General features: G+C 43.8%; 1 protein-coding gene across 1 annotated transcript; it reads right to left on the bottom strand.

The window, feature by feature from the left end:
• Positions 1-1,101: 1,101 nt before the first annotated feature.
• Positions 1,102-3,258, bottom strand: LOC103157009 (uncharacterized). The gene is made up of 3 exons (XM_008676153.3): positions 2,920-3,258; positions 2,112-2,218; positions 1,102-1,964 (listed from the first exon to the last, which is right to left on the bottom strand). The coding sequence occupies exons 1-3, from the start codon at positions 3,149-3,151 to the stop codon at positions 1,686-1,688; spliced, it is 618 nt and encodes a 205-aa protein (XP_008674375.1). The 5' UTR covers positions 3,152-3,258; the 3' UTR covers positions 1,102-1,685.
• Between the last annotated feature and the right edge of the window lie 13,168 nt (positions 3,259-16,426).

Raw genomic sequence — 16,426 nt, 5'->3', positions numbered from 1 at the left:
ATGACTTTACATATTTATCATTATAATATAAAAGATGTTATAATTTTACCGCTTTCGTCTACGTGGCTGTCCACGCAGACTTTGGATTCCTTCGCCAGCGTGGAAAGGCACGAGAATTTTCCCTTTCTCTCTCCGAAAAATGGCGCCATGCATGCAGCGGTAGCCGCGAGCCCGACACTATGCAGAAGCCCTAGAAAATGAACCATGCACTAATGTTTCAATCAAATGTACATATCCACATGCATCTCGATCGTATACATATATATTAGTCAAGCCTTGCGTTTTATTCTCATCGATGTAGATGATCATAAAACAACAAAGAAATGGAATTATGATACACATGCTCTAACCGGTTAATTTGCATACTAGTTCGGGAACTTATTTCTCTAAGCAATTCTTATTTTTTCAAGATAAAATAAACCAATTTCTCATGAGAAATAGAATTCACTTGGAAAACTGATGTTCCCAGACTAGCTCTAAATAAAGTAATACTTGGATCATAAACGGCTACAACTTTTTTGGTGTTTTTCTTCTTTCCTAACGTTGTATGAACGTTTCGATCCTCCAATGTTCACAACGGCTAGTTTTCTTTTCACGGAACAAAATCTGCGTATTTTAATGCCCTAAAATAAGATTCATGCCCTTTCTATAATATTGATAAAATTATATCTATCTCAATAACAATTCCAAGCGCTATATTGTTGCCCTTTCTGCGATATTGATGAAATTACATCTCATTAATAATTGCAAGCGTTTATAATTCCTAGCTTATTCGCTGCCACTTGCTGCGGTTTATAGTATTTTGTCTTTATAGATTACGGCTGCCTAGCAGCCGAATGAGAAGGAAGGAGCTTCTCCCAGAGAACTACTTATGCCTATCCAATTAAGATTTAATGTTTGAAGTCGGTCGATAACAGAACCTCCATTGCATAGCTATGCAGCATTAATCAGAAGGCTTCACTCCATGTTCTCTTACTGATGATGCATTCTGCTACGGTGCTTCTCATCAGCCTCTTGCAATCACATCTGAATTAGCAGCAAGCAGGCCTAACCAGTCACAAGGAACCAAAACTGAGAGAGCAAGTACACAAGCATCTGCAATTAAAAATGAAGGTTCACGATTCAGATGCAATTAAAAATGAAGGATCTCTATTGGATCATTATCTTACAAGTAGTTAGTTATATGGAATTTGTTCTGCAGGCAGCAAGAAGACCTAATTAATGGACGTGTACTTTCGATCAAGTCCTCAGTAGAGAAGCCCATTATATTCATAGGTATGTGCCCTATCTGATTTACTTTCTTGAACTTAAACCCCGGCGCACATTTTGCTCGACATAATGATTGATTTCACAGGTAATTTATTGGTTAAGTGGAAGTGTCTCCACTGGTGAACAGTCTCTTCTTAAGGGCTGCCGACAACAGAATAGAACCCTACTACTACGGCTTAAGGGCTGCCGGTGGATGAGGCTTTTCTGGCCTAGCTCTAGGTGGGGCCACCATCGCCTTGGTATATTGACCAACAAATTTTGTAGTTCCGCAGCCCAACCAATTTGTTGGTTTTAACTGGCTTTGTCACTTAGATTGTCCATTTTTGCAAACTAAAAAGGTGACAAAGTCAGTTAAAACCAACAAATCGATTGGACAGCGGAACTACAAAATCTGCCAAGATGACGGTGGCATCGTGTTATTTGCTCAGTGCCGTCTCCAAGAGATGCTCGATCCGGTATCTCATCACAGGCTGGCCAGATCTCGTCTTCTTGAACATCTTCTCCCTCAGTTCCCTCCGCTTTGCCTCGGACTTCTCCCGGTGTTCCCTCTTCGCCTGAACTGCTGCATCCTGCTCTTTCTTAGCCTTCTCATCCTCTGCGCGTTTCTTCTCGTACTCTTCCTTCAAACTATGCGCGGTGCGCTTCTTGCCTTGGTAGCGCGGTTTCGGTACATATTGGGCATTGTCGCCACCATCCTGCATGGGACCACATGAAAATGGTAGAGTTATTACTTGTGATGCTTTGATAGTCAGAAGGCAAATGGATGTTGAAACGCTGAAACACGTCACCCCGAAATGACATCTACCTCCTACCGCTGTAAGGTTAGGTGAAAGCAGAATTACCTCATGGATTGGAATCTGCGGATGGTCGTTTGACTGACTTTGTTGCTTCTTTGTCCTTTTGTATTTGCTGATTAGTTTAGCATTCTTGTAGAACTCCTTTTGCTTCTCTGCAAATTAGAGCAGTACAAGTAATAATTAATGGACATAAGAAGGTTTGCAATCCTCCAGAGCAAAATTGAATTGTGTTCATTCTTTCACAAGGTAAAGAGATCCCAGTACGGATTTTCGGATCCAATTGGAACTGTTAAGTATATGAAACTAGGTCACATACAATGCGATTTCGATCGGAACCTATTTAGTCTAATCTCTCATGCAGCATTCAGTTGTCTAAGGGCTAGTTTGGCAACTCCATTTTACCAAGGAATTCCGATTCTCTCAAGTGATTCTCATTTTCCCACTAATTTCCCTTGGAAAATGGACTAATTTTCCCTTGCCAAACTAGCCCTAAATTATAACAAAAGAAGTACACTAACAAAAGGAAGAATGTGTAACGATGTGTGTCATCATTCTCGAACTCATCTATACCTCAGCATGAATGATACGATTTCAGGTAAATTCAGCCGCATGCCTCGGAAGTGAATGATGACAGGTTTCTAAGTAAATTTAACCGGATGCCCCGCCGACACCAGATGATTAATTGCCAGCTATGAGAATCACTCCCGAAGCTAATGCAACGATCCATGATAGCAAGTTTACCAGTCAGGGGGAAAAAGCAGACACAAGCGCAAAGCACACGGCAGGGGATGCTAGCTAGCTAATCGACGCTCCAAACTGCGTCCAATAAGCTCGGGTTGGTAGTGCTACTCACTGATGACGGCCGGGTTGTAGCCGGTAGTCCGGGACTTGGCGCTGGCGAAAGCAGCGAGGGAGAGGGCCCCGCCGCCGCCGCCGACACCCAGCCGCTGCTCGTTCCGCCGCCGGCACCCGCCGCCCCACCTCCCTTTCCCTTTCCCCTCCCCCTTATGGAACCCTCCGCCGCTTCCGCTCTCGCCGACCGCCGCGCCGCCGCCGCCTCGAGGATGTGGTGGCTGCCGCTTCATTTGCGCGTGCAAGAAACCTTAGGCGCAGTTCTGGAACCCAACTGCCCAAGCTGGCTGAAAAACTTGGCTTTGAGCTATTTAGGCCGAATAATTGGGCCGTCCGCTCTAGGGCCTGTTGCGAAGGGATTGAGGAGTCTCTAAATTCCACTCTTTAAATTATTTTTATAGTCATTTATATAAAAACTTTTTCTATTTCTTTTCAATTTTCAACTGTTTATTTGTACTCTAGAGAGTCATTCGTGTTTTCTATCTTTGCTAGTGAGAAACCAGAATAAAAGATGACTATATTTGGATAATCATTTAAATAAGCTATTGGAAAGCATTTTTTTGCAAAAAATCTTTATTCATATCAATTAGGAAGAATATAGAGAGTCCCTTGGAGTTGCTATTAGAGGATATTAAATCTCTTTCTATTCAAAATTAAATAGAAGGGGATTTAATGCCTTCAATTTCCTCTGATCTCTGTGAACCCGAACAAGACCTTAGGGAATATACAACCTAGATACTATGTTATGGTTCTCCAAGCACTAAATACACCTAAGAAACTCTTTATCTAAACTTTGTATCTTATTCATTAGAACCCTTTAGGGTACATTTCATTTATGTGGGTGGTATGTGTGGAACCGTACCTTAGACTTAGAGAACCGTACTAGAGATTCCTTCGCCAAGATACATCTTTTGTACGATAAAAATGTGAAGAAATATCGAATTTGTATCCATATCTACACCCGAAATTTATAACTATCATTTGAGAAGATATACAGTAAATGTAAGGTTTATCTTTTATGAATATTTACAAGCTCATTGCTAAAAGCAAGAATATAAATTTGTATAACAGATTCAATATATATTTATTTGCAATCAAAGAAAAAACCAAAAAATGATATCTGAATAAGTACTCATTTTTATACCTCTCAAAGCACCTGCCCGACGCACCTACGAGCAGGGAGTGATAGTGAGGGGGTGAGTTCCAAGACGAGTCAGGGTAGAGGGGGAGCCTCTCAAAGCACCTGCCTCACACACCTACGAGTACAGAATGATAGGGAGGGGTGAGTTCCAAGACCGGTTATGGTAGAGGGGGAGCCAGGCTGCTTGTGGTGGTGACGCAGTCCGTGGGGTGTTACGTCAGAGCGAGGTAAGAGCCGGAGCTCGGCCACATCCTAGTATCCCATACCTTTCGATGGAATGGGCTCATAGGGAAATGGTCTTCAACAGATTGCACCTGGTACGATCAACAACTAGTTTAAACACACTTCATGAAATGATCAATACAAATTTGTAGGTTTTAGCCATCACAAATATTTGTTGAATAGGCAATGTTAAATATTCAAAACACACGTACCAAGGTTTCTGTATCTCGATAACAATATAACATTGGAATTCGACGGTATGTTCTCTATGTAGGTTGTTCCGAGTAGGGGTCTTCGCCATCCACGTTGTCAGACCATGGAGTCCATCGCCAGCGAACAATACCTAGTTGCCCAAGTGAAAGTAGCCTAGAGGGGGGGTGAATAGGCTAATCTGAAAATTTTCACAACAAACTTCGAAAGATTGTTAAATACACAGTTCGACTGGTGCAGGCCGGTTCAACAGCTACGTGCGCAAGTTGAACCACTCTGAACCAATCCAACTGTTTTATAAACTTTAGACTAAAATCTACTCGAAAAAGTATTTTGCGAGTTCTTGTGAGAAGTAAGATATAGCTAAGTTAGGATGAAAAGATGAATATGTAAAGGCTATTTCACTTCTAGATAAATTCTACGGAAAAATCTTTATGTCAATCTTGCAAGTAAAAATATCTTAAGTTAAAAACAAGCAAGAACACAAGATACAAGATTTAATCCGAGGTTCGGCCACACCACAAAGGTGTCCTACTCCCCGTTGAGGAGCCCACAAAGGGCCGGGTCAACCCTAATCCTCCAAAAGCCAACCACAAAGGTCAAGGCAATCTCTTCTTATCTTAGCTCAAAGAGCGGGTGATACAAACTTCTTGGGGTCATCCACAAATTTGGAGACTCCCAAGCAACCTCAAAAGATCTTGAAACCTAGGGTTTCAAGAACACCAAGAAAGCACAAGAAGGGTTTGCACAAGCTCAAGTCTTTGTAAAAAGAGATGGGAGAGGAAAGTCAAATCGTGAGTACAAGCACAAACCTCACACCCAAGAGCTCCTCCAACAAGGTTGAATCTTGAGGAAGATTTAAGTGTGAGAGAGATGTGAGAGATGAGTGCTTTGTCTCAAGTTAGGTGAGCAATAAATGTGTGAGTGTCCAGCCGCGTTGAAGAAGAGAGAGAGAGGGTTCTATTTATAGTCACGGCTCAAAAACTAGCCGTTTGACCAGAAACCACGCAGAAAACCAGTTGAGCCGCCCCCTAGGGCGGTTGAACCGCCCCCTGACAGGTCAGCAGACTGTCTGCCAGTCTGACTGCCAGACTGACTGGCAGACTAACCTGCAGGCGGGTCAGACAGGTCAGGACCGGTTGAACCGCCCCCTGACACCCCTGGTGACCTGACTGCCAGTCTGACTGGCAGACTGCAGATCAGAAGTCAGAGGGGTCAGAGACCAGTTGAGCTGCCCCCAGGACCAGTTCAGCTGGTCTAGACCAGAGAGTTTTAGAGAGAAAACCCCAGCTCAGCTGCCCGGGGGCAAGTTCAGCTGGGTATGGTCAAAGAGGTCCACAGCTGAAGTTGAAGTTCAGCTGGAGTTGAAAGTTCAACTCAGCTGAAGTCCAGCTCAGCTGAAAAGCTCAGCTGCAGCTGAAGAAGCTCATCACAACTGAAGTTAAGTTCAGCTGGAAAGCTCAGCTGCAGTTGAAGAAGTTCAGCTGCTTTTCAGCAAGAACACGCTAGGTTTCTCAACCCTAACCATGGTCAACCAAATAATGTTAGAGTGATTTTTGGTTTTCAAAAATAGCTTTTGAATTTGGGGACTTGAGCTATAGCAAACACCTATACCTGTGCGGAAAAGAATAAGGAAGAATTACATCATGCAACTCAAGATTTTACATAAATTTTTATACGTCCGTTGCATGAAGTCCTTGGTGCTTCCTTAAGTTCCTGTTTCTTTCTAATCATACACTGAGAACAAAAACTGTTAGTACCCTTATTTGTTTTGTCATTAAATCACCAAAACCCTCGCTTGGGGTTGATTGCACTTACAATCTCCCCCTTTTTGGTGATTGATGCCAAAACAATTAAGGTCAAAAAGATAAACATTTGCAATAGAAAATTTCTTTTGAATGATTGTATGTAGATGGCTCCCCTAAATGTGTGCACGATTGTGAATCCAATGTTTTGACATAATATGTCATGTGAGCAACACATTTAGAGATAGTGACAAAAACCATACTGAATACAACCATCCGAGGGGTGCAAGAGTGTTATAACAGGAGTTGTGATGCATATGACTATCTCTAAATACACATCATTTTTACTTCATAGCAAGGCAATCATTACAAACTGACGGAACAAAAGATGATGGCCAGAAGACCATCATATCACTTTTAATAATAACCCAACAGTTTTATTTCATACAATGATAAGAGGATACAAGCCACAACAGTGGCCAAAACAAAAATAATCCAAAAGAAATACATAACCGAAAGAACCACAAACAGAATGACTAGAAATTTTGGATTTTCTCCCCCCTTTTTGGCAACAAGTACCAAAAACGAAGAGAGAGACATGGATACATGAATCAATATCCTCCAGGAGGAGGATAGGACGAAGGATATGATGGAGGGTATGATGTGTAGTCAGGAAAGAGGGTCCTCATCACGTCTTCCTCAAATGTAGAGTCCCTAGGTGGCTCATCAGCCGCAGAAAAAAACAGATGCCGAAGATGTACGATGATCAGGAGGAGGTGGAGGGTGGTGATGGTAACTAGAGCCGGATGGCCTTGGGTCACCAGGAATGGGTCCCGGACCCGGGTAGGGAGGCGGAGGGTGAGAGGATGATTGACCCGGATCCCCATGGTAGGGAGGCGGGGCAAACTGCTCGCGATCATCAACGTAGGCTTCTTCTTCTTCTTCGTCGTCTGCTGACATAAATGGCACCCCGTAGGCCTGCTGGTGCCACTCATTGATCTCCGAGGGAGGAGGATGGAGAGGCACGTCAGGCGAGCGAGGGGCAAAGGGCATACCCATAGTGGAAGCTTGACGATGAAGATTGTCGTCAGTCTCCCGCTGACACCTTGCCAGCTCATGTACATCAGCAGAAATGTTTCGGCACATAGAGAAAAATGCCGCAATCCCATGGACCAAGCGAGCACCCATCCCTCGGCCACGACCTCGACCACGACCACGACCACGTGGCATGGGAGATCCGCGGCCAGGAGAGGGACGTGATGCAGCGGCGGGGCGAGAGGAAGATGGATGATGGGGAGGCTGGGGAGGTGGCTCAACAGAGGAGGCAGGGCCTCCAGACCCTGAGGGAGCCCGCTTCGTACGAGCAGCTGAGTTGGAGGAATCAACCCAGTAGGGTACGTAGCGGGAGTGTTTGACTGGTTTTTTGAAGTGAGTCTGGGTGACCACTTCGATCATCTTCATGATAAAGGGTGCAAAGACACCCTCTGAGAGGAGACCAGGAAGCACGGATGATCTCTTCCCAGATCATGTCAAACACATTGATGCGGGCGAGACTGTTGGGAGCAAGGAGGAGAATGAAGACTCGACTCTCCCCAAGGACGTTCATTTGATTCCCGCCCTTCGGGAGAACGGTCATCCTGGACAAAGAATTAAGGTACCTGTAGTACCTATGCATGTTAGCGGTCGTCCAGAACTCCCGATCATTAGAGACATGAATAAATTCAGTCTCTTCCCGCATGGGCAGCCTAATGTTATGCACTCGCATGTTGCTGCCCTGAATATCTGCATCAGAGAAGCCCAGAATATGGGCAAAACAACAATAACTGACTTTGTGCCAGTTACCCTGGATGAAGAAATACATGACTGGGTAATTATACCCATCGGCTTCCTCATCTACTTTCTTGATCTAGAGGGTGGCATAAAACTGAACTACCACCTCGTCGTTCCAGGGGTATTCCATGGACATAATATTTTTTAACCCCTTTCTCTCTAAGTTTTGGAGAGCTGACGTCATGTCAGCATCTCCCATGTTCTCACATCCCTCCCAGTCTATAAACCTATGCCTGACGACTGGGTGTTTCTTGGATAAAATGACAGAATTGTAGAAATCAGCCTGGAAAAGATTCCAGAACCGAGGGTCCTGGACACCAGGATGACGAGGAGTGAGAGAAGGATTGGTGAACCTCAGGCGTTGAAGGGTGTCTACTCCCTTCAGAGAGAAGTCGACAGGAGGTTCATGTGGACCGCGGGTGACGTTCGTCGGATGCATGTGCAGACCGGTGACGTAGAGAGCATCTGGCGCCGGAAGGTCGATGAAGTCGTCGAAAGCCCCATCCTCCTCCTGGCAGGGAGCATACCTAGAGGAAGAAGTGCTACGACAAGGTCGAGTGGCGCCAACCTTTTGGCGCCTCCCGCGAGTCGGCTGCGAGGGCATGGAAGAACCCTCTCCATCCATCCTACCAGAGCCACGTCCTCTCTTAGAGAGGGAGCGATGAGGCGGAGGAGAGGGGATGGGAGATTCCTCCTGAATCTCGTCCGAGTCGCTGCTAAACTCAATCACGGAAGGGTTGCGACGACGCACCATGATTGGAGAGGTTTTGGAACTATGAACCGGTTGAGGTGAGTGAGAGAGGAGGCTCTAAACACTGCGGAGAGACTAAGGCAAGAATGGTTGGAGTGAGGGAAGAGAAGGGGAGCGACATATATATAGGCAGTTGAGCTGGTCCCCAGGACCGGTTCAACCGCACCCTAAGGGCCGGTTCAACCGCTTCTGACCAGTGCGGTCAGAGTGCCAGAAATGGTCAGAGAGAAAACGCCAAAAAATTTAAATTTCTGACGCGACTGCGCAGTAAAAAGCAGATTCTTCAAACAGTAAAAGCTGAAAAAGTACTGCGCAGGTTTCTGAAAAGGTGTTCCAAAAAAAATGACTGACGCGACCTGACATGGCATTAATTAAAGCTGCAGAGATTCCAAGCGCCACAAAAGTCAAAAGGTGTTGCGCAGATGTGACCGGACGACCCAAAAAAAATTGTTGCGCGGCCTGACACTGCTGCGCGGATGTGACCGGACAGCCCAAAAAAAATTGCTGCGCGGCCTGACACTGCTGCGCGACTGAAAAACTGCAGAGATTCCAAAAGGGGGCCACAAAAGTCAAAAAAGTACTGCGCAGAGGTGACCAGTCGGCTGCAAAAGCTGCCGCGCGGCTGAGAAAAGTGCTGACACGTCTGAACCGCCTGCAAAAATCTGCGCGGACAGACCTGCGGCTGACTGGCCAGAGCCAGACCGGTTCAACCGGTCCTCAATACCGGTTCAACCGGTTTTGGCCAGGATGGTCCAGGTTAATTCTGGTTAAAAGCAGCTGAGCTGAAGTTCAGCTGGCCTCCTCCAACTGAACTAGAAAGTTCAGCTGGCCAAGCCAGTTGAGCTTTAAGTGAAAATTTTAAAAAATCTTAGCACTAAAATTCATTCAAATTTTAACATTTCCACCAAGTTTTGAAAGATCATCACAAAGCTTTAAAACTATCAATCAAAAAAAATAGTGAATCAAACAATCTGTGTGTCCGTTTTCAAGTTAAGTTACGAGAATCCAAGATATTTAATTCACTCCTAAGAAAGCAAAATCTAGTCTCATCGAGGGGTTTTGTGAAGATATCGACTATTTGATTTTCTGTGTTTACATGACATAATTCGATATCTCCTTTTTCTTCGTGGTCTCTCAAAAAATGGTGTCTTATATCTATGTGTTTGGTTCTAGAATGTTGCACAGGATTGTTGGCTAGTTTAATGGCGCTCTCATTGTCACACAGTAGTGGGATTCTTTTAAACTCACAGCCAAAATCTCTCAAAGTTTGCTTCATCCATAGCAACTGAGCACAACAAGCACCAGCAGCTATGTATTCGGTCTCGGCAGTGGAAAGTGCAACACAGTTTTGCTTCTTAGAGCTCCAAGACACCAGGGACCGCCCAAGGAATTGGCAAGTCCCCGAGGTGCTTTTTCGATCTACTTTACAACCGGCATAGTCTGAATCAGAGTAGCCAAATAAATCGAAAAAGGAGCCCTTAGGATACCAGAGACCTAGATTTTGGGTGTGAACTAGATATCTCAAAATTCTCTTAACGGCCACTAAGTGGCATTCTTTTGGGTTAGCTTGAAAACGGGCACACATGCACACACTAAGCATGATATCTGGCCTAGATGCACACAAATATAGTAGAGATCCTATCATTGATCTATAAAGCTTTTGATCTACAGATTTACCTTCTTCATTTAAGTCGAGATGACCACTTGAAGCCATTGGTGTCTTGGTGTGCTTTGCCTTTTCCATGCCAAACTTTTTGAGCATGTCTTGTGTGTACTTGGTTTGGCACAGAAAGGTTCCTTCATTGAGTTGTTTAACTTGAAAACCCAGGAAGTACTTGAGCTCACCCATCATGGACATCTCAAACCTATTTGTCATAACCCTACTAAATTCCTCACAAAAAGTTTCATCAGTACTGCCAAATATAATGTCGTCGACATATATTTGACAAACAAATAATTGATTGTCAACTTTGCGAGTGAATAAAGTAGAGTCTACTTTTCCTATTTCAAAACCATTTTTAAGCAAGAAATCTTTAAGACAATCATACCAAGCTCTAGGGGCTTGTTTAAGCCCGTAGAGTGCCTTGTGAAATAGGTAAACATGATTTGGCTTATTTGGATCTTCAAAGCCCGGTGGTTGCTCCACATAGACCCTCTCTTGTAGTGGTCCATTTAGAAATGCGCTCTTGACATCCATTTGATATAGCTTGAAATTATGGTTAGTAGCATAGGCAATTAATATTCTAATTGACTCTAACCTTGCTACCGGCGCATATGTTTCACCAAAATCAAGTCCTTCCACTTGAGTGTAGCCTTGGGCAACCAACCGTGCTTTGTTTCTTGTAACCACGCCATGTTCATCTTGTTTGTTCCTAAATACCCATTTTGTCCCAATCACATTTTGTTTGGGTCTTTGGACTAAGGACCAAACTTCATTCCGGGAGAAGTTGTTCAACTCCTCTTGCATGGCAATTATCCAATCCGAATCACCCAATGCTTCTTCAACCTTAAGTGGCTCAAGAGAGGAAACAAACGAGTAAAATTCACAAAAATTAGCTAAACGAGATCGAGTTGTTACCCCTCTCCTGATGCTACCCAGGATGTTGTCCACCGGATGGTCCCTTTGAATGGTATGATGGACTCTAGGATGAGGCACTGATGGTTGTCTTTGTATTTGCTCCTCCTCATCATTCACTTGATCAAGAGGCACTTCACCATTAAAACTTTCGTGTTCATCTTCTACCACAGTTGGCATCCTTTGGAATTGATGATTTTCTTCAAGACTTGGATGACTTGAGGTTGATGGGTTTGCTTGGGTGGAGGATTTGTCACCCACCACCTTTGCACCTACATCAACAACCTCATTGGTCATCCACAAAGTTCCTTCCTCATTATCCTTTTCTTGAGGTCTCACTTCACCTATTGCAAGTTTCTTTATGGCCTCACAAGGTAGTTCTTCATTTCCTGCAGTGCCATTAGAAACATGCCCTTGCGAGCCATTAGACTCATCAAATGTCACGTCTATCGCTATTTCAACAAGACCGGTGGTATTGTTGAAAACGCGATATCCATGCGCATTTGATGCATAACCAAGCAAGAAACCCTCGTCCACTCTAGGAGCAAACTTTGAGCTCTTGACTTTCTTGTTAAGAATAAAGCACTTACAACCAAATACTATAAAATAATCAACTTTAGGTTTGTTACCAGTGAGAAGCTCATAAGCAGTCTTTTTTGTAGATCTTGTGAAGATAGAGACGGTTGATTGCATGACAGGCGGTGTTGACCGCCTCTGCCCAAAAGTTGTCAGGTGTCTTGTACTCATCCAACATGGTTCTAGCTGCTTCAATTAAAGTTCGGTTCTTTCTTTCCACAACACCATTTTGTTGTGGAGTGTAAGGAACTAAGAACTCATGTTTGATTCCTTCTTCGCCTAAAAATTCTTCGACACCTGTGTTCTTGAATTCCGTCCCATTATCACTTCTCACTTTCTTGATTTTGAGCTCAAACTCATTTTGAGCTCTTCTCATGAATTTCTTCAATATTTCTTGAGTTTCACCTTTATCACTCAAAAAGAAAACCCAGGTGAATCGAGAAAAATCATCAACAATGACTAAACCATACTTACTACCACCAATGCTAATGTAAGCCACAGGTCCGAAGAGGTCCATGTGAAGAAGCTCCAATGGCCTCTTTGTTGTGACCACATTCTTTGATTGATGTGGGACTCCATGTTGCTTTCCTGCTTGGCATGCGCCACAAACCCTATCTTTCTCAAATACAACATTTGCTAGTCCAATGATGTGATTATCCTTTTGAAGTTTGGCCAAATTCCTCATACCGACATGGGCTAGCCGGCGATGCCATAGCCAACCCTTGTCGGACTTTTCCACTAAACAAGTCTCAGGCGTCACTTTACTTGTTGTGAAATCAACAAGATAAAGCTTGCCCTTCAAGCGACCCGTAAAGGCAACTGAGGAGTCCTCCCTTCTAAGGATCTTCACACCCACATCAGAAAATAACAATTATAACCCATTCCACAAAGTTGTGAAACGGACAACAAATTGTAGCTTAAAGAATCTACCAATAAAATATTTGAAAGTGATTGTTGGTCAGAGATAGGAATTTTACCAATACCAATCACCTTACTCTTGCCACTATCTCCAAACACAATTTCTTGTGCTTCTTGAGTTAGTTGCAATGAATGAAACATGTCTTCCTCCCCGGTCATGTGATTTGTACATCCACTGTCAAGCACCCAACTTGACCCACCAGAGGAGTAGACCTGCAAAACAAGTTTAGGCTATGCTTTTAGGTACCCAAATTGAATTGGGTCCTACAGTGTTAGTTATAGCCTTGGGTACCCACACACTTCTTTTCATGACTTTTCTTTTAGTGTAGGCACCCACATATTTGACAACCAATTTCCCTAAATCCCAAGTCAACATATAATCACAAAGATAAGAGTGAGAAATGGGAGCATTAAATTGTTGTCCACTTGAGGATCCCACTACCTTCATCTTACTCTTTGTGGAACTCAAGTTTACCTTTACTTGAGGTGACTTGTCATTTGAGGAGTGAATCCTCCCTAAGGCATCATATAGGGTGGTTCCCTCTATGAACTTGGGGGATCTCCACCCCTTGTGCACTGTTGTAACACCCCTGGTGTTACTATAACTAAAACTTGAGCATAACATCATAAGCATTGGCATTGCATATGTTTGACACACCTAGAGTGCATTCACTAGGTAAAAATTTCAAACAAGTTGTATTGTTTTAGTGTTTTGCAATTAGAACCCTGGATAGGGAACTTAACCCTAAATAGGGATTAAAGGGGTAAGACCTAACCCAAATTGAGAAAACCTAAAGGTTTTAGGGAACTAGTCATAAAATGTCCCCAAAAATAAAGTTGAAACACATTTATACCCCTGGGATACCAAAAACCCTAATTGGAACCCTGGAAAACCCTAAAACTAAAACCTAGGGGCTTATGTGCAAAATTGATGCACATTTGGACTAAAGTGCAAAAACCAAGTTAGTAAAGTATCTTAAGTCATTTGGGTCACAAATATGTGGATTTGCAAGTTAAACCCTAAGTTTTGGGCTTATATGCAAAAAGCCACACTTTTTCTCAAATGATTAAGTCTGATTTTCAGTGATATTGGCTCAACTTTGGAGCTCTATATCTTCCAAATTATTGAGAATTTGCCCTAGGTCACCACATCAACTATGTAGATCTATCTTAGGTGAATAACTTTGCTTAAGAGAGTAAGCATGGTTGTTGTGAAGAATTTGGAGAAAAGTGCACTCAAAGTTGAACTTTCAGGCTGTCTGAAGTATGAAATTCAGACTAACAGTGGTATTGAGTCAACTTTGAACTGGAAATCAACCTTGCTCTAATAAGAATTTGGCTATGGATGCTATAGCAAGATTGTTGTTGGATCATCAGACAACAACTTTGTTATTAGCTGATCCACTGGTTGCCATTGAAAATCGGAAGAAAATTAGCGCCAAACTTGCTCGGTCAGTCCAACTGAATGCCATTCGCCATGGTACAGTAACTGAACGGATATGGTTGCCAGCGCGGCTTGCTCGTCGACGGCGACCTCCCTGCGCGAAGATTCACACCGCCGCCGTGATCCGTGTTCACTGGCGATTGGATAACTACGGCAGAGAAAAGATCTCACGGCGGGGAAGGGATAGGATCGCGAATTGGAGTTTATCGCCGTGGGTATAGTCGCTGCGACGTGGCCGGACTACTAGAGTCGCCATGGAAGCGCCGGTGACCTCGGCTGCGCCACGCCTAAGCTTTTTACTACGAGGTTGTAAGCGTGGCACCCTTAGGAGTATTCTCCTTGCGCCGTTACACCGGTGACTGCCATGGTTACAACCACCATGTTCTTCCCTATCTCCGGCCGCCAACACATCGCGGTCAAATTGAGGGCTACCGACCTTGGGGTCTATAAATTGAGCACGTCCTCAGCTCCGTCAAGCATTCACGCAGCTATTGCACCCACCTGCATCCCAAACCCCCCACCCGAGAACTCTAATTTTGAATTCTCCCCAATTCACTTCCGAACTCCACTCGGTTTAGCCTCACCGCGGCCAGCTTATTCCAGGTCAGTCCCAGCGCTTTGATCGTTTGTTCTAGCGTTCTTAGGTCCTCCTCAAGCTCTTAGACCCCTCGGATTGAATAAGACCGCCAGGAATTGCCGGGAACACGTTCATCTGTCCGCAAGGTCCACGGTCACTGCGGCCAGAGCAAACCTAGTAGCCATTCGTGAAATTGAATGAGGGGAAACCTCGGGTTAGGTCGGAATCTGGAGTCAGTCTTCGGTGAGCACCAATCCTTGCGTGCTCTGCCCAATCCAGCTCGTCGGAGCATGGCTTCCGCGCGGTTCGCCGTCGGGGATCAGTCGATGTGAAGAAATAGAAGTACGAGGGCATTTCTACAAAGTGTCAGCGACTGGGTTCAATAGTGTTTGGACTTCTTCGGGTTATTCAAAAACCATGGGGGCTCTTCCGCAAAACTGCCATACGCGGGCGCGGGCGCCCCCCGTTTCTCTGAGTGGCTGGGCCGTGTGGGCTGAATGCAGCCCAGCACTGTTCAATCTTTTCACTTTTCTTTTTCTGTCCAGCTTTAGAAATACGCAGAAAATTATAGAAAAATCCTAAAATTGTGAAACCAATTTTCCTAGACTTATTACTTTCCATAGAATTTAATAAAAATAGTTTCATGATTTTTAGTTTAAATAAGGAATTTTAGGGCATTTAAAATGGCTTAAAGAAATAGTTCTGGATTTTTAGAAAATAGATAATAAGTCCAAAAATGCCCAAACTTTTTATATGAACTTAAAACAATACTTAGAAGCCATGGGTAGAATTTGGTTTGATTTAGACCATGTTTGATAACTAGAACCCAAACCCCCCTACCCTTTGAACTCCTTTACTGACTCCGGAAACCCTAAGTTCTCGGAGTTCCGTGAAGGAAAGTTGTATTCAAGACTTAGTTAATAAACCTTTATTATCTATGCACTCTCATGAGCATTACATGGCATTCATTCTTATATATATACCTATATGGTTATATTTAGAAAACGAAGAAGAGAGTGAAGTGACTGAAGAGAAGACACCACCACCTTTGGAATCTCAGGCAGGGACTTGGCTCTACTTCGACATCTGCAGGTCCGAGCCTGACTCACCTACGAACGAAGGCAAGCCCCGGTGCATGCAACCCTTTCCTTGTGTTTTTAAATAATTTTCGCACACCTTAAGTCCAGTGAAATGTGCATTAGGTTTATAGGAATTGCTTGAAACCCTTTGATGCATTGCTTTCCTTGATATCCATACCTTTATAGATACTTCTGTGAAGTATCAAAATATGATTTACAAAAATGCTTAGCCTTGCTTAGATCTTGTGGATAGAGGTTGTCCTTAGCTTAGCTCGAGAAAGGATGGCTTCTACCTGCAAGAATATTTTCTTTTGGAGCAATGGTGGGATCTTACTGCAAAGTTCCCTGTGATGCTCTTTTCATCCTAAGGAACAGAAACAATCCTAAGGATGGAAGTACGTAAATCGAAACTTGGGTTAGGAACAGGTGATGTTCTACCC

The sequence above is a fragment of the Zea mays genome, chromosome 3 (assembly GCF_902167145.1).
Source record: "Zea mays cultivar B73 chromosome 3, Zm-B73-REFERENCE-NAM-5.0, whole genome shotgun sequence".
Lineage (NCBI taxonomy): Eukaryota > Viridiplantae > Streptophyta > Magnoliopsida > Poales > Poaceae > Zea > Zea mays.
This window is presented reverse-complemented; position numbering and strand designations above follow the sequence as displayed.